This window comes from Rhipicephalus microplus, chromosome 5 (assembly GCF_043290135.1).
Source record: "Rhipicephalus microplus isolate Deutch F79 chromosome 5, USDA_Rmic, whole genome shotgun sequence".
Lineage (NCBI taxonomy): Eukaryota > Metazoa > Arthropoda > Arachnida > Ixodida > Ixodidae > Rhipicephalus > Rhipicephalus microplus.
The window spans coordinates 50,040,111-50,065,847 of record NC_134704.1 but is presented as its reverse complement, the minus strand read 5'-3'; the positions used below and the strand labels follow the sequence as shown (position 1 = coordinate 50,065,847).

Below are 25,737 nucleotides of genomic sequence, written 5' to 3'. Positions count from 1 at the left end.
AGATAACCAAGGTCCTCGACGCCACGCATGTACCTCCAGCGCCAAACAATCACCTTTCGCGGTACAATATATACAGACACGAGTGCCATCCTTACAAGTGCCCTCAATCAACGCAGGAGTGATAACGGTCACTTTATATCCGGTTGTGCTACAGGGTACGGAAGACGAGTTGCAATTCGCCTTCAAGAACCAGAATCTCTTGAGGACCGATAGAGACGGCGAAGACAGCGACTCCTCAGACTGCAGTCACCTGGAGATGATGCCGGGTGAGTGTGCTTGTCGCGAGATGGCGCACGCAGATACTCGCGTGACGAAAACAACAAACAAAAAGACGTGTAGTGCAATCGTTCTCATGACATACCAAGTCCGTTTTCACTTTTTGTTTCACTTTGGGGATTCAAACACGCAACCTTCGGGTCCGAGTAGTCGAACACCATAAGCACTAGACCCCTTCGGCGGACGCGTAAAGAAAGGAAGGAAGAAGGAAAGAAACAAACAAATAAGGACAAAAAAAGTGGTGAGTCAGGCTGTGAAGTGTAATTGAAACAGCTCATTAGCTGTCGTTAGACAAGGTGTCACTTGCTTTATCATTCATTTGTTTCCCCATAATTAGTCGAGAAGCTGATGCACGAACATAAATTTCTTTGGTGAAAGTGGCGAGATGAAAAGATGTAGGAATGGCCTTGATGGGGGTGGTATAGCGAAACATGTGGCGCACTAAGGACATGAACAAAAGGAATGGAAGATAGGATGAGATTCACGTCTTTAATTCGTTCAATTGAACACACAAAAATTAACACACACACACGTGTGTGTTTGTAAATTTTTCGCGATAAAGCTCATTTAACGATGGTAGACCAATCACCCCGACCGCTGTCCTTCTGATGCATCGTCTTGTCACAGTCCGTGTCCCTCATAGCGCGCTACAACATTAGCCATGGACAGATGACTAAAGTCAATCGTCCGTAGTACAATCTTCGTCTCGTCTTTTCTTTGAGCTTGGCTAAACTTATCCAGTACAGCCCAAGCACGCATTGGTTAATGCGCGCGTCCTCGATAAGAAAGCGTCCTCTCCTGCCTCGAAATCATGCCTCGCAAGGCGAAAAGACGCACAAAAGTACACGTGTTGTTACGATGCCTCCCCTGAAGTTCTCGGGCAGATGCTCGCCTTGACGTCACAAATTGTCGTAGCGCATGTCCTCTGACGTCATCAAAGTATAGCTGAGCGACCTAACGATCACGCGTCGTGGTGCGTTGTTAGCGATGTAACCTTTCAGTCGCGTTACTCTTCCGGCTTACTTAACGGTAACGAGGGGAGCTTACCTGACAGCGGCTTGCTTTGCGTGCGACGATCAGATAACCGCCATGTTTCGAGCCGCTGCAGTGCCGAGCCGACAGTTTCGAATGCACCTGCAAGACGAATGGTATTGCGTGCTGAATGGCGACGGACGTGCGCAACGCTCTATCAAGGCCTAGCTGCAGCAGCGAGGTCAGAGCGGAGTGACTGCTTACCCGCACACTGCTGAAATGCGCATAGATAAACGTGAACGCTGTGCAGGCTCACCATGTCTTCGATCAATCTTGTGTACCCGAAAGAGTAGAGATAAGTGTATTTTAACTGATTTTCTCAGAGATTTAAGGAAAGGGGAAGACAAGCGCGCACGTCACACTCATATACTGCGAGTGGCTGACGTTGCAAATTGGAATGTGTAAAGACGGTCGTTCTTGCGTCGTATAAAAAGTGACGCGGCAGTTTCTACGTAGATAGGTTTGCTTTCGGTGCAGGTACACGGAGCTCAGTGTACTATATGCACGCTTTTCTGCGTGCTCTCGACGCATGCATACAAAATAAAAACGTCCTTTTGAGGGGGAGGGGGAGTTACCCTGGGAGCCTGCCCCCCTTCACCCCCCTTTTTCGATATTTTGATGGAAAGGGGCGTTCAGCCGAAAATAATGAAACTACCTGTTTCTCACGTGTTTTAGAAATATGTGAAAGTATGTCTCCGCCACCGTATTTTCGAAAAAATTCCATGCTACGGGCATGGCGTGCATGTATTGGTGAGGGTGTACAAGGCCTCGTTCGTGCAGAAAAAAACGTAAGACCAGAATCCGGTATGTAAATTGTGCTGCTTATTACACGCCAACTAAATTACTGCTCAGTAAAAATGAAGGCAAAAGGATAAATAAAAAATGGATGAGATTCGGAAGGCAATGTGATCAATAATCCACATCTGCTAAATAAAAACCTGCAGCACACATCTGTGAGAGTGTTACATTGTTAATCTAGTCGAACACCGCCTCATGATTGGGTCAACAAAATCGCTAGACTTCATTTATAAGTATCAAGGTGATGATGTTTACTCGTTCATAAAGATGTCATCTGACTCTGACTCTGACAAGTTCACTTGTCACAACGTTGGCTTGATTCAACGGCATTACAGTTCGTTGAACTACTTAACACATCAAAGCTTTATTTTATCGTGAACTTTTGCACTGTTTAATATCCATCACTGTTACTTCGGGATGTCAAGCTATCTTCCTCCCTCTCTCCCCAAATGAATAGATAAATAAATAAATACATTTTTCGGCTTCTTCATAAGCTTAATGCTGTTTGGAACTACTACATCGGTGACGCATCGTCTTACATTCGCCATTGTTTCCGTATAAGCATCTCAAGCTTTCTCCGACGCTCGCCGCGAAAGCTCGGAGTCTGACGTCGAATAGACAGCCGAGGAGGAAGCTGTGGGTTCGATTATCGGACCCGACACGTAGGCGGAATGCATAAACGCACGTGTCCCAAGATTTCCGTAAGCACCCCGAAAAACACTCGGTCCTAATCTTTCCGCCTGCCAGGTGGTCTCCTCACAGACAATGTGGCTGTGACATTGGGACGCAACCCCTTCAGACTCGAATTACATTAAGCTGTTGGTGAATGCTTCAGTGTACTGCATAGTTACCTCATTTCATTTCATGAAGACGGCAAGTTGAGCACCTATGCACGTCCAAAAAAAAATAAGGAGTTGGGAAGAGCTTTTAGCGACGCGTTATCACTACATAACAGTTCTTTAACACGCACCTAAATTTAAGTACACGAGACTCGAGCATTTTCACCTACTATGCAGCCGCCGCTGTGAAGTGGAGTAGCGCAGCGTCGAAATAACCTCAATCGCTCGCTACTGGTGAAAACTATCGCGTACGCAAACTAGAGGGTAAGCCAGACGCTATATAGACGTTAAAAAAAGCGTAAGACTTTTCAAACATGCGCATGTTTTTAGAATGAGTGTCGCAGAAAGAGAGACCGAAACTACGAACGTCTTGTTTTGTTTTTTGGTGGACGTGGATGCTTGTGCGCCGCGCATTTATGAACGTTACATGCCTCATCAAACGCGAAAATTGATTGTCGGCGTCAACACGACCTTAAACAAATAATTGTGACGTCATCATGACGCCACATATAAACAACATTTATGGCGTCAATATGACGTCATCGTGACATCACTTGAAGTCTTAGATATAGATGACATCATCTCTTGGTCAAAACCACGTTAGGCTCGGAGATATGGTTAATCAGTACAATCTAACTGAGAAGATGAAAAAGATAGCTTTAACCTTCGAGTCGTCTTAATGCACAAGGAACCACGCAACCTTAATTTGTGCTGCTTGGTCGAGATATGAGTGATGCACGCTAATATTACGTCGAAGTTATGTCTATATGACGTCATGATGAAGCGAAAGGACAACTGCACACGTCGGTGTTATGGTATATTGTGTCGAATACAAGGAAACAAGGCGACACCTTGCAACAAGTGACGTGTATTCGTGCCGCGTGATGCCTCACAGTGTAGCAAAATAAACGAAAAAAAAAACAAATAGGAGGCACGGTTGTGTTTACACGTAGCGTCCGCTCTGGCGCAGGAACACCTCGAAACATCCTGACTCCGCGAGCTATGCTGCGTCACAGTGACGTCACGGACACGCGTGCCCCTTTCCAGCTAGGTATACACAAATTTATTTTTTGACGGATTTTCGATTAGAGTAAATTCGAGTAACTGCATACGAGCCAGTACTATAGTAGAGTGGATAGAAGCAGGGTTTTCGGAACGAGAAATTCGATAGCGAAAAATGTCAAAAGAATCACACACGCAGCGCGTTGCAAAAAGGCTGAAACGTACGATGCTGAAGCGTGCGAGTGATAATGCTAAATGCTCGTCAAGGGTTAATGAGGCAGCTCTTCTTCGACGTCATGCTTGCTTTTTAAAATCTTTGTTGCTATTCCTTTTTTCTACCCTCCTCTCTTTCTTTGCTCTGCATCTTCCATTTTCCCAAAAGAGTGAGCAGGCGTTGCACCCCACCAGGTGGCAGTTGCCAGCTTGCCTTCTCCATCTTTGCTCTGTGTCCTTGGTTAAAGCTGTCTTGTGCTTTTTGAGGACTACAGGCCTATGTGACCACCTTTAACTTTTGTGTAGTGCCACCGCTGCATACGTGCCAGCCGATTGACTGACAATCCTCCTCTCTCTCTCTCTCTCTCTCTCTCTCTCTCTCTCTCTCTCTCTCTCTCTCTCTCTCTCTCTCTCTCTCTCTCTCTCTCTCTCTCTCTCTCCTCTTTCCTCTCTCTCTCATCTTTATGCCCCCTTCCTATTCCCCCAGCGTAGGGTAGCAAACCGGCATGTGCCTGGTTAACCTCCCTGCCTTCCCTCTTGTTATTTATCCCCCCCCCTTGGTATATCTGTGTATGCATATCAAATAAATAAATAAAATGTTGCTATAACGTTCCATATGTGAAATGCGGATTCCGCGCAGGTGTAGTTTGTCAACGTTAAGCGCCGTAATTATAGTATGAAAAAAAAAAAGAAGCGAAAAGGTAACCGTGTCTTCAAACGTTCGTTCAGTTTCAGATGACGACGCCTTGCACACCCAGAGTGACAAGTCCTCCCAGAATGACTCCAGTTCTCCGAAACTCACCATGAAGCGACCCGCTCCCCGACAGAGGTCAGTGAACTAGAACCTCATCATTGCGAACCAGAACTTTATCGCGTTTTCACGTTTAAGACACCGCATTATTTGTGCTTAATGTTTGCGCACCGTCCTTTTGTCTAAAGGCTCTCGTAGGCGCGGTGCACGTCGAACACGTCTACACGTTTGAAAATTTTCAATAGCAATGCTGCGACGGCGATTCGGCGTTTGCACAATTACGCGTCATCTTGTCTTCAGCCGCTTCGCGTGTTTTATGTCTAAAGACGTAACAGATAAATAAAAAGAAAATGTGACGATAGAAAAAAAAAACAGAATAGAAACAGTACACCATGCCGTTGTAGGCTTCAGCCCTCACTAGCACAGAATGTTTCGGATGGGACCACGGTATAACGCGCTGTTGAAAGTATACAGCGGCTTGAAGAAGGCTTCACCAATGTTCGACTTTATGTGATCGCTGTTTGCACGACACATGCTGTGCGTGTGTGCTTTCAAGCGTCTGGGGAAGCGTGGTAGGTGATTTGCTGTCGGACAATTTCTCTAACATATCATTTCAGTTCTAATCCATACCCGCCCAAAATTTGTGCGCTCCTTCGGAAGACCAACAACCCTTCTCCTGAAGCGGCGAACGATGGGCCAGAATCACGTTCAAAGATACACGCAAGATGGAGCCGAAGCCGTACTCGCCGTTGCATTTTATCACTTTTGTGCAGAAAGCGAACTTTATAAACTTCATTTTTTCTTTAAAACACTGACGTTATACAGCGGCAATATCTGGTACGCTCTTCAGCTGAAGGTCTTCTCTTGCATGTCCTCAGGCGAAAGCTCCCGGCGCCTCAAAGCCCCCTGGTGCAAAACAGCGCAGGCAGGATTCCAAGCATCAAGGTTACTTGTGGTGAGTGTTTTTCTCACCAAACTATTTTCGCCTTCAACTAGGCAATGATTATTAATAGTAATTATGGCACAATAAGTGGTATTATGCGTAGACTATTGCTAATCAACCAAGAATCATTCTGGTTCATCTTACCTTGTTTGCACATTTCGCTCAGTACATATCCAGTGGTGGTGGTCAAAGCTGCGATTTGTGCGACGCAACTGTTAGGTGACTTTAGGACATATATTTTTCCGCACTTCTATTTAATAACTTCACCGCGTTTTGTGTTACTGATCCCCGATGTGATGTACTGAAACGATCGCTCGGAATTAGATTTGATCGAAGCCCAAATATCGGAGCGAACCAAGTTCGTAATAGCAATCCCACAACTTCTCACCGCAGGTCATGTTGATGAATGCGATAGTTGCACTTGCCACGGAAGAGGGATCTGCCGTAATTTTCATTTGCCGTCGTTTGCCTCTCTCTCTCTCTCTCTCTCTTTCGTGCTCTCTCTCTCTCTCTCTTTCTCGCTTTACCTTACTCGTTATAATAAATACTAGTTTAACTAAACCAACTCGACATTTTCCCGCGAAGTAAAACTTGACAGAACTTGCTGCTGGACTAGTCGGTACATGCTACTTTTTTTTTATTCCGACTCACGAGAACGTACCTATATCGCGTCCACGTCCTTAATCGGCATTTGCGTGACCTGACCACAACCGCGACCAACGTGCAGAGACGCCTGCGCTGCGGCCTCACTCTGCGGAGAAGCCCACCGCCTCCGACTGGATGACCGCTCAGCTGAACCACATGAAGTGCTGGTTCGCCGAACTCCAGGAGGACTTCTCCGAGTGGCACCCCGTCGAGGTACCCGACCAGCCGCCCAAGGACAACGAAGAGGCATTCTCGCTCAAGTAGTAAGTGCTCGCCACCGTACGCAATCTCAGAAAGTATTTGGCGGTGAGGGAGAGGGCGTTTAACCACACTATATATATATATATATATATATATATATATATATATATATATATATATATATATATCCTTTTCACAATTACTTTCTTTCATTGTTCGCGTTATGTATTTTGTATAGACGTTTGATTTATATAAAAAATTGCTAAATCGCTTATACTTCACTTCTTATCACTGCCCAACCTCATCCTATTTTTTTTCTTTTTTTTTTTTCAATCTCCAGCACCAAGGACACGCTGTTTCGATTCGGTAAGTGCGACTTCCTCGATACCACCGTTGTACTTAGCAGGACCTATAGTGTGAGTTGTTTGGTTCATGGTAATGAGCAATTATTTTTTCCGGTGCAACACGGACGAGCACGAAAGACCGAGAATAGAGATATTCTTTCTCGGTCTTTCGTCCTCGTTCGCGTCGCGCTGAAAAAAAAAAACAACAACAACAAAAAAACTTGATGCCGTTTTAGAGTTGCAAGCATCGAACGGTCTCAATCATACTTGTAAGCGTCGTATATAGTCTACTATGTGCCTCAGATTAGGCTGGCCGAAGTTTTGATGGTTGACCTGCCTTCGTCAGAGGCGCCTCCATCGTCATCTTTGACGTGTTAGTTTTAAAGAAAAGGGGGGGGGGGGGTTGACGTTACGTCACGTGGTGTCGTTGTCGGCCCTTGCCACGTACGAAAGAAGGATCTAGAAAAGAAACCAGTATGTATGTTCCGTGGCCTTTTGAGGGTCGTAGCATGTACAATTAAAATAAGGCAGCGCACAGAGGCGTAGGCAGAATTTGTTTCGAGGGGTGGGGGGGGGGCGATGGGGGATGTGGGGACACCCTTTGAAATGGCCATTATTCACTTTGTCATGGCGAAAAAAAATTGAGTAAGGGGGGGAACGGCACGCACTCCGTGTGCCACTCCTGGCTTACGCCATTTGAAGCTCACATGGTGGACCCCGGCATGAAACACGAAAGCCGGAGTCCACCACAGTTACACTGACGTACCTCCGTCACGTATGTGACGTTGAAAAATGTTTGCTAAAAGATGACAAAGCAGAAAAAAAAACAGAAGGCAAGCATTGGTCGCGTGTAATCGAACCAGCAACTTCTCAGTTGTCAGCGCGCGGCGCTAACCACTACGCCACAATTAGTACGTCGTCCGGAGAGCTAACACCCAGCTGGTTATATACACCATACACCGTTTAGCTGTCCTCAGAGTTTTTTTAACTTTAGCACATTTTTGTTATCAGTAGCGATGTGGCGCGAAAGGCTCGCGGTGGGCGCACTCTAAAGGTCGCCGCCTTCACGAAGCGCCGCCTCCACGGAGCGTGGTCTCTTCTGCGCGAGCTTGTATTTGGGAGAGGACGGAGGTCACTGCGCACGCTCCCACGGCCGCGTTTACAAAAGCAGCATGCTGCTGACACACGACGCTGGAAGAATTGTCCGGTGTATACCTGTGCGCTCGTTTCGTGCGTTTTTTTTTTTCTGTTTGAACAGCGCGCTTTAAATGTTCAGCTGTGACAGTTGTTAGTCCGCGCTCGTCCTGCGTATGCTAATTTCGCGAGTGATTTCTGCTTGATGTGAGCACGGCATGTTCCGAGCTGCTTGGCATACCTATAACGTGACATTGCCATTCGTTGCTAGCTATTGCTAAAACAATGCACACTGAACGCTCAACTACCTCTGCAAAGACACGTTTCACTTTCTTGTTACACCGATTTCTATATAAGGAGATAAGCTATGGTTTTGTTGTTGTTTGTTTTCTTTCCAACAGCGTGCGTCGACTGTTCCCTGCGGGCGGTTCAGCACGAGTGCACGAAGCTTCTCCAGTGGAAGTCGCCACTCCAAACGCTCCTCGTCGTCGCGGTGAGCATCGCTTGTCTGTTTGTATAGTTTTTGTCATAGTCATAAAAGTTAAACAACAAAAGAAAGAGAAGCTCGGAGAATCTTTAGAGGAGAATCACAACATACAGCCGTGCACGGCCACTTCAAGAACCTTGGGTCGATTACTTTGGGACGTCACAGGGAAGGCTGAGATTGATTGATATGTGGGGTTTAACGTCCCAAAACCACCATATGATTATGAGAGACACCGTAGTGGAGGGCTCGGGGAATTTCGACCACCTGGGGTTCTTTAACGTGCACCCAAATCTGAGCACACGGGCCTGCAACATTTCCGCCTCCATCGGAAATGCAGCCGCCGCAGCCGGGATTTGATCCCGCGACCTGCGGGTCAGCAGCCGAGTATACCTTAGCCACTAGACCACCGCGGCGGGGCAGGGAAGGCTGAGAAGTGCCCATTCCAACAGTCTGTACGCAAATTTAACAAACGTTTTTTGGCAGGGTATCATAAATGTTCATAAACATTTTAGTCATGGTATTATGATCATTGGTAAGCCTGCACGTAACAAAAAAAAAAAAAACTCCGCAAAGAAGTCATTCATCGCCACGCAAATGTGTTATGCGTTTTAGTGCGCTTTCTGCACATGCCTTTTCCTTGATTACTTTTTTTCTTGCTTGTAGACAAGTATTGCATTGTTGTTAGCTCCCCCCCCTCCCTAAAGTAACGTCGTATATGTGTCTGAATGAATGAATGAATGAATGAATCAATCAATCAATCAATACTGGAACAACGCGTGGCTTTCTTTGTGCGCAGGCCATTCTCCACGGTCTCTGGAACGACTGCCTGCTGACTCTCATCTTCGTCGGAGTCGCGTTGGGTCTCGTCAAGAACTACCTGAGCATGAAGTGAGTGTCCCGTTACCTATATCAACGCTGATTCCACTCCATATTACTTTGCTGTGCTGTAATCACAACGTAAGTTCTAGACCAAGTGACTGCTCTACGCCATGGCAGATCGGTTGAGACGAATTCCACAAGACAGAGTGTTTATAAGAGTGTTATAAATGTGTTTGAATTATATTATTTTGTAGGAGTGTTATGAATGTTATCGTTTTAAACTGACATCAGATCGAGAGCGCACTTGTTAGCACCAGAATATTATGGCGGCTAAGACAGGTTGCCGCTGTCAACAAAGGCGAGCGAAAAAACACAAAAAAACAACAAAGATTATAAACACTGCCCCAAACAAGATATTTCACATCTGAGTGGAACGCGCCACTTTATATTAATTGCTTCTAACTAATCTTTCTGTTCACATATCTTGTAAACACTTGCAACGAGTGTTGTTGACTCACAAGAAAATTTGCATTTCTTCTTTTGCAGAGGCTTCCTGGGCGCAACTACAGACGACGTTTTCACGGTGAGTTAAATGCACCCTTGTTTTTAGTGGCTCCATTTTAATGATCGTAAAATAAGAAAAGAACAAAGCGGAAACTGTAAAATAACAGCAAAGCACAAATACTCTAAAGTAGAGCAAACGCTGCCACGCGAACCGTCGTGAGGACTCTCCAGCGAAGTTGCAGACTTCCTTTGCACTCTGCAAGAGCAGAACGTGTACACATAACATCGATCAGTTGCTTCTTTCTCATCTAATTAATTATTTTTTGCTTTCATTTTCACTTCGCAGACTGATCACAAGAAGCTCGGTATCGGCATGGGAATCGACAAAGTGCCCGCGATCATGTCCCTCAACATGAAGATAGCGGTAAGTATACTGTTCGTTTCGGAAACCACGTGGTTTATCACTGTTAACTAGACATATACAGACAGAAAGTTCACGATATTCGTTTCCCTTTCCTGCCACCTTTCAGAAAACGTTTCACGTGCTCTCGGACGCTTTCGACAAAGGACTAAGGTGAGTGCCTCTTGCGCGACTCGTGTAATGCAGACTGTCTTTCTGAAATCATTACGTATGATCAAATAGACCAATTCAATAAATAATAAGTAATTAATTCGATGTACTAATCTTCGCACGTGCATCTGTCGCAGTTTGTGGACGTGGAGGAATCCGGCAGTGACGGTCAAAGTACTGGGCATCCTAGCTGTACTAACGCTGTACTCAATGATTAGGCCCACGGCGGAAGTCATCAAAGTACTCGGTGTGTATACCCTGACCGCATGTCATAGCACACCATTTCGACGTGCTCTGAAATGTGTATCGTCAAAGATATGCTGAAATGAAAATCGTTGCGATCATGTGTCGCGTATGCGTTTGCATAATAAAGGCGCGCGTGGCTCAGAGAACGTTCCATGCATAAAACCGGATAACGCCTTGCAACAGTATTTCCGAAGCTCTATAGCATATAACATTCCTACTGATTTATTGTAGGCAGGAAAAATTCGGGGCAGAACTTGAGTGAAATATGAACAAATATTTTAAAACAGTACCACTAAACGTGTACAATTCGCACATCTACAGTCAGCGTCAGATGCTTAGGGACAGTGAGACTCAATGAAAACCTGAATATTCCCGGCTTTTCAGCAGGCTGCCCCGAGTTTAGATTTCCGGCCTGTTGTAAAGTCTATACCACCGCGGTGGTCTATGGTGGTTGACTGCTATAACCCGAAGGTCGTAGGATCGAACGCCGGCCGCGTTTCTATAGAATCGATATTCTAGAGGCCCGAATTAAAGCGCCCGTTAAAGACCCTCAGGTGGTAAAAAAATTCGAAGCCCTCTTCTGCAACGTCTCTCAAAGTCATATCGTGGTTTGGTGACGTCAAATTGAAATCCCACGAATTATTATGTTCTAAAGCCTGCTATCGACACGTTTACTGTGCAGTTCGACCAAATGCAGTCGCTAATTGGTGGAAATTTTTGTCAGGCCTGGTGGTCCTCTAACCTCTCACGTCGGCTGAATGACTGTATAACACGTAAAATGTGCGGCACATTTTCTACCTCTCTCTTTTGTTGTTAACTGCTACTTTTCTGTTGTGTGTGTTTAAGGTGGCCAAGTTCTCCCAAGTTGTTTGCATCTTTTCCTTCGCTCTCCGACAACATTGTTACAACTGAGAAAACTCATCTGAGCTTTGCTTATTTGTATTCCTTGGGATTATTTGTAGCGTCACAGCTGTATGCCCTACCACTTGAAACACTCCTTTATCCTTAACTTGACAAGACTCGTGCATACTAATGCCTCGTTGTCCTGTGCAGGTACGGGCCTGGTTCTGAAGGCCTTCGTCCTGGACTACGTGTTCGTGCGGTTCCCGCGCGTGCGCGCCAAGTACGACCTGGCGTGGATCCTGTGGAACGAGTTGCCCACGGGGCCCGAGATCGAGAAGCAGGCGCGCCAGAACAAGAAGAAGGAGAAGCTGTCTAAGAAGAAGTCGGACGTAAGCACGATCCTCACCCAATTGACTCTAAAGGAGGCGCAAACAGAAACGCTGTATCGGTTCCGAACGCCGTCAGATTTCGGCGGCGTTCAGTCCGACGTGAGAACTTCTCAGCTATAGACCTTTTCATTCAAAGCTTTCTGGGTGCCGCCGTATAGTCCTCTCTGGGCTGTTGTTAGCACGCGAGTCCCCCAAAGAAATTCACTGCCGAGGCTGTGAAGTTGGCTTTCGTACTCTCGTGCAACAGCCCAGAAAGGAGTAAATCCTCTTCTCCATTAAAAAGGTCCGGGCTTTGGGGCGAAGGCTATAGCAGAGCCCAATCGCGGTCATCCTACCGCCAGTGAATGTAGTTACACAACGGCGCCCGTATGTTCACCGTGATATACAGAAGTTCCCCCTTTATTTTCTATGTGGAGCTATTTGAGACAGGACGCAGCTCCCACCATTGAGATAGTCGTATTTAATTTTATTTATTCGTTCTGACTTCGGATTTTTGAACGCGCCAGGAAGTCCCGCCTTTTTACGTACACCTCAAACGCTAAGCGACGTCTTTGAAACGCTGATGGTGCGCCCCCGTCACTTTCCACAGCGTTACGAGACGCGCGCCAAAACGGACTATACTTCGCGTAGTGCTACACGTGCAGAAGCTCCGCCTCCGTAGCTTCCCCTTCAGGGCCAAGAAAAGTTGTCGCCGAGTATAACAATGTAACCGAGGGGAACCAGGCACGCCATATTTACTCCGAACGCCATCAGATTTTAGCGGCACTCAGTATGAATAATAATCCGAGTGGCAGTCCCGGTATAGATACGACGACCGTGATGCGGAATTCCGTAAATGTTGGCGCTTTGAGCCTTTTGAGCTTCCGGAACGCAGCGACAAACATGCTAACGCCATGTTGGCAGGACCTATAGCATCTCCATAAATAAACAAAAAAAGTTTTACTTTCATTTATTAGAAGCTAGTCGACTGAAAACAACGAGAGTAATAAGATGCGCTCTTTGTGCGAAATTGGAGCGAGAACGGTGCAGCGGCAAGCGCAAAATAAAATTTTCAAAGTTCTCAAAACAAAATATGGCCTTCCACTGGCCCACGGCATCTTTCGCGGTTCCAGAATCGTGCCTGCTATGTGTCAGTCACTCACGAGAAGCTTTGCAACGTGGAATGAATGTATGAAAGCAACCTTTATTTGGTCCAGCAGGGCGCGATGATGTCACGCTCACAGATTTAGGCCCACGTCGGAGCAGACAGGCTCAGCCTATCAGCTACCTCACGGGCCCGCCGGATGGCCGTGAGTTGGGTCGAACGTGGAACTTGTGAGGAGTTCTCGCCACTCCCCCGTTCTGATTTTTTGGGTAGAATTTCGACTGTCAACCATGATGTGCTTTAGCATGGCGGATTTATTTCATGCGGGACATCTATTGTTAGCGTTAACGTTAACGGATTGGTGTAAGACTCCGCCTGCAAAAGACGGAGGGACACGGCCTGAGATCGACTAAGCTTAGGAGTATTTTTGGGGGGGGGGGTTTGTAATGAGGGCTGATTTTCTGTGCAGCAACCGCCCCTGATAACGATCAACAACAACGCGAGCGAAAGTCGGTCCCAGTCGCCCCTCTCCTTCCGTGGTGACGACATCGACGAAGTTCTCAGCAGCATCTTCGACATACCCACTTCGGAGATGTGCCTGCCGGGTACGTTATACTGCGGGCGCGTTCTTCAGCTCAGAATTATTTTCTCTCTTCCCCCCCCCCCTCTCTCTCTCTCTCTCTCACACAACTTATAATGAGCACACGCTGCTGTGTCGCTTCACTTACAGGGTATAGTTAAGAGTCGGGAAATGCGGTGGACGAAGTGATGGACCGCGATAATAGAGGAACGAAGCCCAACTGCTTCAGAGTATAGTCAAGGGTATACGGTCCTCTAGGAGTCAATTGATTAGTTGGAATGTCCATTTCAGCGTGTACTGATTGGACAGGGCTCTATATAGCGGCGTTTGCGATTGGCTCCAGCTCTGTGTGTTCTATGCGCAATGAACACATTCGAACAATCCAAACCTTAAAACCTAAAAGGAGGACTCACGGAGAGTTTTAGACTACGTAAAAAAGGGGTAATACGAAAAATAAAAAAAGGGTTATTTTTTGGGAATCATTAAGGTTACACCACCCATCCATGCATGTCAACTACCCACTTTTCTGTGTATGTCTCTTTTTGTTTGTTTTCATTAGGCTACAGTAACAGCACTTTTTACAAGAGGACGCATCATCAGCTCGTCGACTCGTGCATGGTTTTCCAACCAAGCCAAGCTTGGTTGACTTCACTGCCTTTCCTCTCTATTTCTATCTCTCTCTCGCGAACCAATGAATTCTCAACAGGCGTGACGATGTATGCATTCAAAGTTAATCTCTCTCTCGATCTATTTCAGGCTGGGAACAAGGCAGGAAGTGCACGCTGGTCAAGAAGGAGCGTTCTCTCACCTCAGCGTTCCGCAACGGTCGCCTCTACTTGACAGACCAGTGAGTATGAAGTTGTGAACTGCGTTAGTGCTACCTGTACTGTTGCGCTGTTAAACCACCAGAAAAGCTTACAATATTTTTGCTGCGAGGTTCTCATTGAATGTGATATCACTAAAAAGAGCATCATGTGTTGGGTCACTCGATAGTCTCATATAACTCAAGAATTCTGAAGAGGCCTCGCCCAGACCACCGAAGCACGGCATGCCTAGTCACCTCCGCGACTAAAGAAATAGTCCCACTCACGGACCCGTCTATGTTCTCTGAAGGCGGGGTCACGGGCCGTCCGGCTCATGACGTAAGCCCGAAGTGCGTTACCCATTAGTGCAAGCCTGTGCGCCTTCGAGGAGGAAATGCCGTGGATCCATATCAGCTTCAAACGCGTCACCGCTCGCAACGTGCAAATACAGCCATTAGGGTGCACAGGGTTCAACGTTAGCCAGCCGTAGCCTAGTGCTTTTGGCGACCACAATAAGAGCGAAAAGCTCACCTGCGCAAATTTCACGATTTGTCTTCAGTGAGAAAGGTAGTGCATTTAAACTTCAAATATTTTACCGTTGTAGCAGTCCTGTGCAGGAACTGCACGCGCGTCTGTGTTTGCAGCAAACATTTGGTCAAACTGCCCCGATGTCACTCACGGTGTCCTAAATATTGTAGTTGCACCCCCCCCCCCTCTTCCTTCCAACAAAAAAGTAAAAGTGGCCGTAAACGTTCTTGCGCAATTGTACTTAAAAAAGTTTCCCTAAGTTTGCTTCTCCGCAACAACACACTTTATAAGAGGAAGCCCACTCCTGAGCTTCGTTAGCCATCAAAGGCAAAAATTAGTACCGGCAGCGTCTTCGATAGCATTGTAGGACTATATGGTATCACATCATCTGGAACGCTTTTGACGGACGCAGCGTCCGGCCAGAACATCGTCTCGCTGGAAAGACGTGATTTTCTTGCGACGAGGAAACAACGGTGATTCAAAATGTGTAGTACCTGCCATAGGCCATTTTTCTTTTCAACCGGCGTATAGCTAATAGTCGGACACTAAACATCATTTTCATCGAAAAAAAAAACAACAACCAGTGGTTCATCACAACAGTGGTTTCATTGAAAAAAGCAACCTCCGGTTATCAGGTGTATGGACAAGCTCCGAAAGCAGCGACGGTTAACAACCTCCTGTCACGAAGTGACCTATGGAGCGCTCGCGGTATGTTGAACGCCCGGTGAACGCAGGGCCCGCAGAGGAATGTGCCAGTGACACTAGCTGCAAAAGAACAGAGTTTGCAGCCGTACGCGTGGCGTACAACGAGGGAAGGCCTCTAGAAGTAACCTAGCGAAGCAAACCGTCAACGGTTACCAAGTGCCCTACCACAACCATAGCGTTTCACTAACTGGCACCTCCATCGATGTCATGGTCGAAGCGCATACGTCATACGTATACGGCTACACATGGTTTCCAGCCGTTTGTGAAGGAGAGCGCCATGAAAACACCGAGTAGCGTAAATACGAATATGAGGCGTTACAAGAAGTTTGACGAAGGCTAGATTCCATCGAACAGTGCCTTATCCTCGCGTGCGCCATATGTTCCGTTTCAATTTACTCGGGTGACAGTCAGCTACGCCCCCTGTGTATCACTTAGAACGCAATAATGTTGACTCTAAGAAAAACGGCCGAGTTTTACCATGCCTGCAATGCATGCACCAACTTGAAATATAAAAATTTGAAAAGTTACGTGTTTAATACGCGGCAGAATTTTTTTTTTCGGTGGGGGGCGGGAGCGAGGATAACAGGCAAATTGTCATTTTGCTCTATGTACGCCATGGAAAAAAAAAAAAAAAAACGTTCGTTTTTTTTTGGGGGGGGGGGGGGGGTAGTCCTGGTGTGCCACTTCGTAACTACGCCACTGCACGGCTGCCTTTCCTATATTGATTTTCTTTCACCTTTGGAAAGAAAAATACATGAAGTGCATAGAATACAAAATAAGTGAGCTTACATTTTGCTCCCGAAAAATCTGCAACCACCATGCACAAAGTAATGCAGGCGCGAAACTTACTATATGACACATTTTAAAACTCAGAGAGTTTGCTAACGTGTCTGCATCTTTTTTTTTTTAATGCAGCTACCTGCTTTTTCTGCGGTACAAGACGCAGCATCCCAAGAATTTCACCATTCACCTCTCGCAGATTTCGAAGCTCGAAAAGGTGAGTCGTCCCTACACAAATATGTATCAACCCTCATTCGACAAGACACTGCTGCAATAACCATGCTCAAAGAGAGACTTAAGTGCAGAAATGAATACGTCCATACTGATGAGTTCTTGTACTCTACTGCCACGAGCATCCCGATCATAGGTTCATTGGTAAAAAACAAGGTCCGGTTAGCCTCATTTGCAGTAAATTGTAATGTACCAACAATGTCAAAGTCTCATTTCGGAATTTCACTCCAAACCCCAGCAGATACATATCAGTGTGACGTCACATAATTGAGTTCTTTGTTTTCGCAGTTGATCACCATTAGCCCAATAATGTCACCCTTAAACTTGCCCAGCTATACCCCCAACAGCTGCAGAACTAATTCACTTTGTAACAGGCGTCGTAAAAATCTATGGCATCACTGCGATCTGACGTCGGAACTTCTAGGCGGCGTCGCCATCAGTAGTTTCCTCTCTCTCCTTTGCGCATTTCACGACATTTGAAGCATTCCTCGCCGCAGGAGTGACGCTATTTGTATAGTGGTACAGTTCCAGGTTGATGGTAATGAACCTCTGTCCACTGTATTTCAGGGAAAGCCAACATCGTGGATATCCGGCGATGGAACTTCCCTCATCGTGACAATGAAGAGCGGCGAAGTAAGTAGCTTCTCTAGGCACAGTACATTCTGTCCTGTTAATGTAATGTTTAGCACAACACTGCGCGTAAGCAATTAGTCACGTTGTTCTATCAGTAGGGTTTTTAACAGCGGAGCTGTATTCCGGAGGCACGTGTACTTTGATTTAGGTGCACGTTAAAGAGCCCCAAAGGGTCAAAATTTCCGGGGTTCTCCACCGAAACGTCTCTTATAATCACATCCTACTTATGGGAGGATAAACACCTGATATGATTATTGCATAATCTACCAACTCTAAAAAGGAAATAAAATGGAAGCGTTTCGAATTCGCCACCGTGCATAGCTTAGCAACCGGTTACCAGCTGCGCGCCTGGTTCGCTACCCCCAAGGAAGTTTAAGCTACCCCATACACTACTACGCCACTAACTAGCTCGCCTGCCTGGACACTGCGCGCAACCGCTCGGCCGCGCCAGACGTGACGTCATAGGCGTGGCGGCGGCGCGCGATGCCAGACGCAGACATGGAGATATCGAAGGAGGTTCGTACCGACGGCGGAAAGCTAGGTGTTCTCTGGGAAAGCCGCTTACCGAGAATCACGGCACGCTGCGAAGCGAGACTGCAGTAAAGGAGCCCTGCAGCATCTTCCGGGGTAATCTTTGAACAGCTTCTTTGCGGAAGTTTATTGTTTCACGAATCGAGTGTCATTCTTTAGAATACATCTTGTACCAGCGGAGTTACAGGGATTTGTAGCACGCTGTAAGCGCCTTCTCTCTTTTCTCGTCTTGACGAGCGCGCTAGAAACTAGTTAGTGATGGATGGCATAGGGGAAAGAAGTTACGCCATGAGTGATTTACTACCTTAAGCACTTTCTTACTTCGAACGTGCGGCTAACTTTTAGTGGGGACGCGACCGAGGGAGAGGACACGCTGCGCCATCTTACGGCGGCAGCGGTAAATATACAGATCACAACGCTCAAATCCGCCCATAGCCATGAGCATTGGGTTTATAGCGTGGTCATTTGCCGCCTGTAGCATCATTTGTAGATAAACGAAAAATATTTCTGGCCAATTTTGAGAATTGTAAATTCCGGGCTACGTGCTGTTCTACGATTGGCTCACATGCTTCTCAGAAGCCTTCGCAACCGATTGGCAGAATTTTCCGACCATGCTCAAAAAGTGGGGCAAGCCTTTTAATGTAGTCGACGACGCAACATGGCCTAAACGGCGAGAGGCGATTGTGCTGGGCTCGATTGGAACTCGGCATCAGCTCCGCTGTGCCTTTAGCCTTGCGCCTTTAGTGTACGCTGTGCCCAGTTTTTTTTTTAAGAGCATATCTGACCGAATGCTGATGAGTAGCTAACCAAGCAAGCATCAAATTCATCTTTTATAAAGCACAGAAAAAGCTTTACGGTAATTCGTAGTTACCTAGTTTCAAAACCAAGCTAACATTTATATATATATGAAAAGGTTGAATTTGGTAAAAAACCAGGATTTCAATCCTCAGCGGACTAGAAGTTTAAACCAAGTCTGGGGGATCGCCCCGCCGCGGTGGTCTAGTGGCTAAGGTACTCGGCTGCTGACTTGCAGGTCGCGGGATCACATCCCGGCTGCGGCGGCTGCATTTCCGATGGAGGCGGAAATGTTGTAGGCCCGTGTGCTCAGATTTGGGTGCACGTTAAAGAACCCCGGGTGGTCGAAATTTCCGGAGCCCTCCACTGCGGCGTCTCTTATAATCATATGGTGGTTTTGTGACGTTAAACACCACAAATCAATCAATCATTAAACCAAGTCTGGCGTCCTTGATCAAAACATTTATATTATCTTCGCCTGGCAGCAAAAGCTTACAGGACACAAAGTTTATCCAGAAAGTGTGATTCCCACTTCTAAGAAGGCATATCCAGATATAAATTATAGTGGTTCCTTCTTGGCGACTGACAGTTATTACAAGCGTTATGCATCACAAACGCTGAAATAAGTCGCCACACGCACCTTGAGGCTTACCTAATTGTGCTTTAAATCCAAAGTAATCAATCCCATGTTTGTTTGGGGCAGTCATGCATCAAACGTGCTATTAATAACTTGACTACTTGCATGCACTTTATTTTGTTTTTTGTAAAGATTGCAAACCATTCTTCCAATGTTTTTTGCGTATGCGACCGGATGAGAGTTGCACAAAGTATGCGCGTGTGTATGTTGAAAATGAGTAAACCGTTTGCTTTGTGTCATTATTGCAGGTGTACACTTTCGGCACCGTCGCAAACCGAGACGAAACATTCAAGAGCATCGTCGAACAGGGGATGCAGAACAACTGCAAATGGGCGTCCATAGCCGATCTTCTGCAAACTAAGACCAGCTAATCAACTCTCCCCTTCGAGGCCTTGCTCATGCATTCCACGCACGAAATCCATTTGTACATATGGTCATCGCCATAATCAAAAGCTCTGCGACACCACCCACAAGTCTCAGATGCCTTTTTACTTTTCAGCCCGTGCAGAGTTGCGTTTGTAGATCGCCTAGTCAGTTGCTGTTGTAAATAGCTACGAATGTCGTGCCGAGGCGAGTGCCGGCACCGCGTAATGAGCCAACAGAGAGATTATACAATGTACATAAATAACGAGAACCTTCGCCTAGGCAGGAACTATACAAACATGCCAGGTTAGACTCTGCAAAAGCTTGAGACCTTTGCGTTTGTGCAAAGGAATCTACAAGCACATGCACTCACAGATTTCTTTTTTGTGCGTTGTTCCTCGCATGTGTTTCGCATTTTTCAAAACTGTTGGTTGTGAAATGTTGGCAGACTACCAGAGCAGCCGTTCTTCGTGTAAATGCACAAACTTGCCTTCTCAATTGCGAATGTGAAGAGGATGGCCATCAGTGTTCGGTCTGCAGCCAATGTGTCCTTTAAAAAGAAAAGCGATGTTTACCAGACACGTGTGACAGCGCGAGCAAAACGCAATGTGTGATACGCGAGCCGCATCCCTTTTATCTCTTCGTTTACTATAAGAAACAATGGGCATATATGTTTTGAAGCTATTTTACGAGGAAGGAAATGCCTTTACCTCCGTTGTTGAATTTTGAGTCATTTATTTCCTACTGTTGTCTTTTTCTTTTTTTTTTCCACGATTCAACGCAATAAACTTGTACATCAACATGTGCGTTCTTTTGTCAATGGCAGGTACTCGCCCCCATTCCAAGATCAGTGGTCGCATGCCAAAGCACAGTTTGAATGCAAGCCTTAGTTTGTTATCTGTAACATTCTTGTTACTGAATATTACATGGCTGAATTTTATACTGCCATTTTAGAGTCGCCACAGTAGCTTTTGGTGCTGAATTGTGCACAAAGAAAATAGGTGAGTGTGTAGGCTGTTTCAAACGTGGAGAAAAACTGGAGTACATTGCAATGCAGTCAAAGAGTTTTCTCCCAAGCGTGAAACAACCTGTCCATGCTCTAACATCAGTTAAAGACAAACAAAAATTAAGTTGATCTTTTGGGCGATTTCAATAGTGCAAAATATTGCAGAGGAGAAAGCTTGTAAAAACACTGAATGTGCATACACGATCAGCAAAAAAACTTCCAAGAACAGTTTGCGAGCACTTGGAAAAGCTTTTTGCGAAATGAAACTGTCACAGAGACTACAATCGTATTAGTAGTCAGCTACTGCCACAGCCTCCGACAACTCAAGCAGTACATGCCAATGTCGCTTAGCATTTCTATTCTCTCTGAAACTATTAGCAATAGTTCAAGCTGGTACCGATTTTTCAGTGTGAAAAGATCACTCAAATTGGCCAGTAAACATTGCGTGTTTTACAACAGTTCGTTCAGCAACGCTGCAAAACAGCGGTACCAGTATGTTTGAAACAGTTATGAGCGTTCTTGCTAAGCTCCTAAGTAAAACAACTCGGGAGAAATAAAAACCTTAAGGCTTTCATATGCAACTGTCACAATTTTAAGACACTGCAAAGTCACTTATTCCTAATGAAGCTTTTGGTTAACTGAACATTTTGGCTTTCAAAGTACTCACAACCAAAGCTAGGCTACCACAGAAAGTACTCGCAACCAAAGTTAGGCAACCAGAGAACACTCGCTCAGCGTAAGCAATGGATCAGTCTTCCTCCAAGTTTTAAGCTCATGAGTAGTAATGATATAGTAGAAAGTCACTAGCAGGTTACATTGCAAGAATGCACGCAAGCATGTACCACAGAATAAAGAACAGCTTTTGCATTTTTGTTTACATTCCTAAAAGATCAATTATCCACTAAACAAATTCTAGGTGAACTCCATTATGCTGTACATACAATATCCCATTTTTAAAATGTCTATCTCTGTCATTGTTGTTCATAGCCTAATAATATCTGGCGTTTCATTCGCCAAAACTACCATACCACTATGAAAGATGCCGTAACCAGTGCAGGGCTCGCGAAATTTCGACCGTCTGGCGTTATTTACCGTACACTGACATCGCACAGTACGTGGGCCGCTATCACTTTGCCTCCATCGAAATGCAACTGCTGTGGCCTAGATCGAACCCGCAACCTTTGGGTAAGCGGCCGAGCACCGTAGCCACTGTTCCACCGGGGCATACTTTTCGATATCCTAGAGTCTGCAGTTCACTACAAAGGGTATGCTTAGATCAAAGCAAACAGGGTAACGGTGTTTTGAACACTGCATTCAAACTACACACAATCCGACTCAACACTACTATGAAAGTTAGTTCTCAACCAAGGAGAGTCAACCACCATGAAACTACTGAATGTTGCTTTCTCGTTGGCTTGACACCTCAGTAGTTTACAATGACAGTGCAAGCGTGAGTGGCAAAGCACCTGAATTTCTATAACAACTGACATGCAAGATAGCATGTGCGCTAGTGCGTCTTGTTACAAGGTCCTCAACAATACAATTGCTTAAACATGTTTACAATACGAAACACATTTACTGCAATACAAAGAAAATAGCAACAACTGACCGCTAGTTATTGTCACTGCAACCAAGCAGCACCTGGAAGATGCGTTTGATGATAGACTAATATGTGGCGTTTAACGTCTCAAAACCACCATATGATTATGAGAGACGCTGTAGTGGAGCGCTCTGGAAATTTCGACCCCCTGGGGTTCTTTAACGTGCACTTAAATCTGAGCACACGGGCCTACAGCAGGTTCGCCTCCATCGAAAATGCAGCCGCCTCAGCCGGGATTCAATCCTGCGACCTGCAGGTCAGCAGCTGAGTGTCTTAGCCACTAGACCACCGCGGCGGGGCAACTGGAAAATGCATCATTAAGCCTTTGTGTTACCTTCCTAAGAATGCAACTACAATATCTTTAATGATTTACTAGGTATTCAGATAAAGTTTTATTGCCTCACTCAATGAAAGTATGCAATCAAAATGCTTCAGGATGAAATTAAATCAATCATCCTCAGTAAATGAATAAACCCATTTAATCAATCTGCAGTGCACTGAAGTATGCAAAAAAGGAAGGGGGGGGGGGGGGCTGGAGAGTAGCCATTAACTCTGAAGACATCATACAAGTGTCTGAAAAAACAGCACCATATTAAAAACTAGAATCTTCTATGTAACACCATGCGAGCTCGCATGAAACACATAATTTGCGTTTAGCCTATATGTATTGCAAGAATTTAAAAATCAACATGCACAGAACCAACAAGGCAGAGTCGCAAAACTACAGTGCAGTTAATTTTATGTACTATTTATGATCATCAAGTAAAGTTAAATGCAAGTACGCTCACACATGAAGCTTTACATTTTGCATGCCTTAAAAAAAAAGTGTTGTGCATTCACAAGGCAGAAGAAAGTACCTTGTTCATAATAATATTACACATCAAGCCAATATTTTTCATTAAAAAACATAAAACTTGCTTGGGTAGACAAACCTCAGTTCTCGAGTGCAAATGAGCGAACATTTCGAATAGAGATGTGGAAGCAGGAAAACGGATAGACACCAAGAAAATGACTCCAGAAGTGTTGGACAAGTTTTTTTTTATCAGATCAAGACAGACAACAGCCATAACACAGAATTACTGCCGCACACTGAATCAATCGAAAAACAATGCTGAGGCAGGAAAATTTGCAACATGTCCCAAAACTGACGTGACTGTATGAAAAAAAAGAGCAAAAAAAAAAAAAGCAAACAACATGTATGCAACGAAAGTAAGTACTTCAATGCAGTAAGTGGTACCGTGAAATTACCAATTCTATCGCAAAGTGTCCGTAGTTTAATTAGGGCAGAAGTATTACTGTCGAGGTCTTTCATGTAGCAAGTGAGAATTACTAAGACAGCGATTGACGCAGAACACTTCACGCCAATTACACACGTCGCACAACAAGGTAGCAAGCAAGGAAAGGTACTGAAATCACATTACACTAACAAAAACGAATGCATAAGCGTGTGGCGAACACGCATAACTTAAAACATAGTCTATACAAACGTCAACTGCATCGTATTACTTGTTGCATCACAAAATAATAATAAGATTAATAATAATAATAAAAAAGCTACGACTGACTGAACCGAAGCTAGGACTCAACTTTCATGACAGTAGAGCACAACCAAGATATATATGTATATATATCACAGTATCCACAGAATCAACAGCAACAGTTCCAAAAATCACTCAACAATTGCGACAGAAAATTTTTGGCCCGTGAGCTTTTTTTTTTTCTTTTTTGATCATACAATAACCAACCGCGCGAAACTCTGCAACTGGGTTCAGTGAATGCTGTAAAAATAAGTTAGCACTGATCACTTAAGCGGAGCTTAAGGGTGGTGGAAGTTCACTACAGTGCTGTTGTTAGTAGCAACGATGTGGTGCAGCAACGTGACAAAGGTCTCGAAAAAAATTCTGACATCTTACAGAAAAAATATTTCGGTGGCCTCCCTCAACATAGCAGATAAACATTGCAGATAGGTGCACCACAGCTTTGTTGTGCTGTTTAGCACAAATGTTAAAGGAATATTTGTAGATGCAAGACAATAGCACTAACTTTTAAAACCGACCAAAAATGCTAATCATAAGATATTTGGTATCACAACATGTGTGACCCTATCCGAAGCCAAAAATGTTTAAAAAAGGCCAAACAAAAAGTGGCACTGCTGTAACAGTGCGCGCACACCTTTACGTCCATTTTCAATTGCAAACAAAGTATATGATAAAAAGGGAAGCATTCTCAGTTGCATGGGTTTCAGAAGACTGAATTGATGTACGTATGAAAAACTGCATCAGCAAAAAAAAAAAATTAGAATGAACGTATTTATGACATTTTTTTTCTTTCGGCTACAGTAAGAAACAATTTACCAACATTCCATTCTTTAGCTTATCATCAAGCAGGAGCTGCAAATGAACAGAAAGCAACAGGTATTGCTTTTTCTAAATTCATAGTAACAAACACCACAAATACAATAAAAGCAAGATCGCTTCAATGAATAAACCCAAAGCAGAAGCTATTAGCCAGCAAGCAAACCTGGAATAACGCAAATGTCACAAAAGTGTTTCACTAAAAGAAAACGCCATGCACATGAATTCTCAGGCATAAAATCGCTATCAGAACTATCAATGCACCAATAAAAAACTAATATATCCAAAATATAACAATAACAATGTATCTATTCGCAAATATTTTCGAAATGTAAAAACTCGAATATCTGAATAATTAGTCTACTGTGTTAAGTGTTCCTAACCACATAAGTACCAAAACATGAATGTATTGCTGGCTAGTGCAATACATCTTAAAAATGGCAAGCATAATATTGCAACGCTAACACTTACCATGCTTACAAATTATACGAAATTTTTAAGTATGCACAGACAAGCTTGTATACAGACAGCTTGAATAAAAACTTTAGTGTACTGTTATTCATATAAACACGTTACATTAAACAGTTTTTCAAGCCTACTTATATGGTTTGATTTTGATCCATTGAAAAAAAAAGAAGAAATACCTACACAATGAAGCAAACAAATTTTTTGTCGAAGGTTAATAGCGAAACATCGTATTTATGAAGAGAGACTATATCAACACTCATGTAAAATCCTGAGAGCAGATATTATAAAAAACGGCCAGCTATGAATATGGGTGCATTTTCACAGAATGCAGTTTCTATCTCAATATTACTTTGATAAGAAGTGGGCATGAGAAAAAATCTAACAACGAAATGTGCACTAATAACTTGAGACAACCCGTAACTAATCATATTCACAAAACTAGCCATCTTGAATGAATCCCCCAACCAACAAAAACGTAACAAAAGAAAGAAGAAAAAGCCACAGCAGAAGGGCACGTAGATGTAATGGAATAAGTGCATTTCTTACTGTAAAAGGCGTGTGAAAGATTTCAGTGTATTATGCCCTAAAAAATGTCGTAGCCT

At 44.7% G+C, this 25,737-nt stretch overlaps 1 protein-coding gene across 6 annotated transcripts in view; it reads left to right on the top strand.

The window, feature by feature from the left end:
• The window catches only part of LOC119174581 (GRAM domain-containing protein 4), a 121,604-nt gene extending 101,097 nt beyond the window's left edge, over nucleotides 1–20,507 (top strand). For 4 of the 6 annotated variants that reach the window (XM_037425561.2, XM_037425559.2, XM_075895406.1 and 1 more), the window contains exons 3-20: nucleotides 155–266; nucleotides 3,916–3,996; nucleotides 4,890–4,989; nucleotides 5,790–5,866; nucleotides 6,582–6,762; nucleotides 7,041–7,066; nucleotides 8,580–8,671; nucleotides 9,462–9,553; nucleotides 10,031–10,067; nucleotides 10,335–10,412; nucleotides 10,519–10,562; nucleotides 10,697–10,806; nucleotides 11,859–12,037; nucleotides 13,591–13,726; nucleotides 14,458–14,548; nucleotides 16,653–16,734; nucleotides 17,316–17,381; nucleotides 19,593–20,507. In XM_037425561.2, coding sequence (XP_037281458.2) covers nucleotides 155–266; nucleotides 3,916–3,996; nucleotides 4,890–4,989; nucleotides 5,790–5,866; nucleotides 6,582–6,762; nucleotides 7,041–7,066; nucleotides 8,580–8,671; nucleotides 9,462–9,553; nucleotides 10,031–10,067; nucleotides 10,335–10,412; nucleotides 10,519–10,562; nucleotides 10,697–10,806; nucleotides 11,859–12,037; nucleotides 13,591–13,726; nucleotides 14,458–14,548; nucleotides 16,653–16,734; nucleotides 17,316–17,381; nucleotides 19,593–19,715 — 1,707 coding nt within the window. In that variant the 3' untranslated portion in view covers nucleotides 19,716–20,507. The remainder of the gene's footprint in view (nucleotides 1–154; nucleotides 267–3,915; nucleotides 3,997–4,889; nucleotides 4,990–5,789; nucleotides 5,867–6,581; nucleotides 6,763–7,040; nucleotides 7,067–8,579; nucleotides 8,672–9,461; nucleotides 9,554–10,030; nucleotides 10,068–10,334; nucleotides 10,413–10,518; nucleotides 10,563–10,696; nucleotides 10,807–11,858; nucleotides 12,038–13,590; nucleotides 13,727–14,457; nucleotides 14,549–16,652; nucleotides 16,735–17,315; nucleotides 17,382–19,592) is intronic. The other 2 variants (XM_037425560.2, XM_037425563.2) reach the window with 2 other exon arrangements.
• The last annotated feature ends 5,230 nt before the right edge of the window (nucleotides 20,508–25,737 follow it).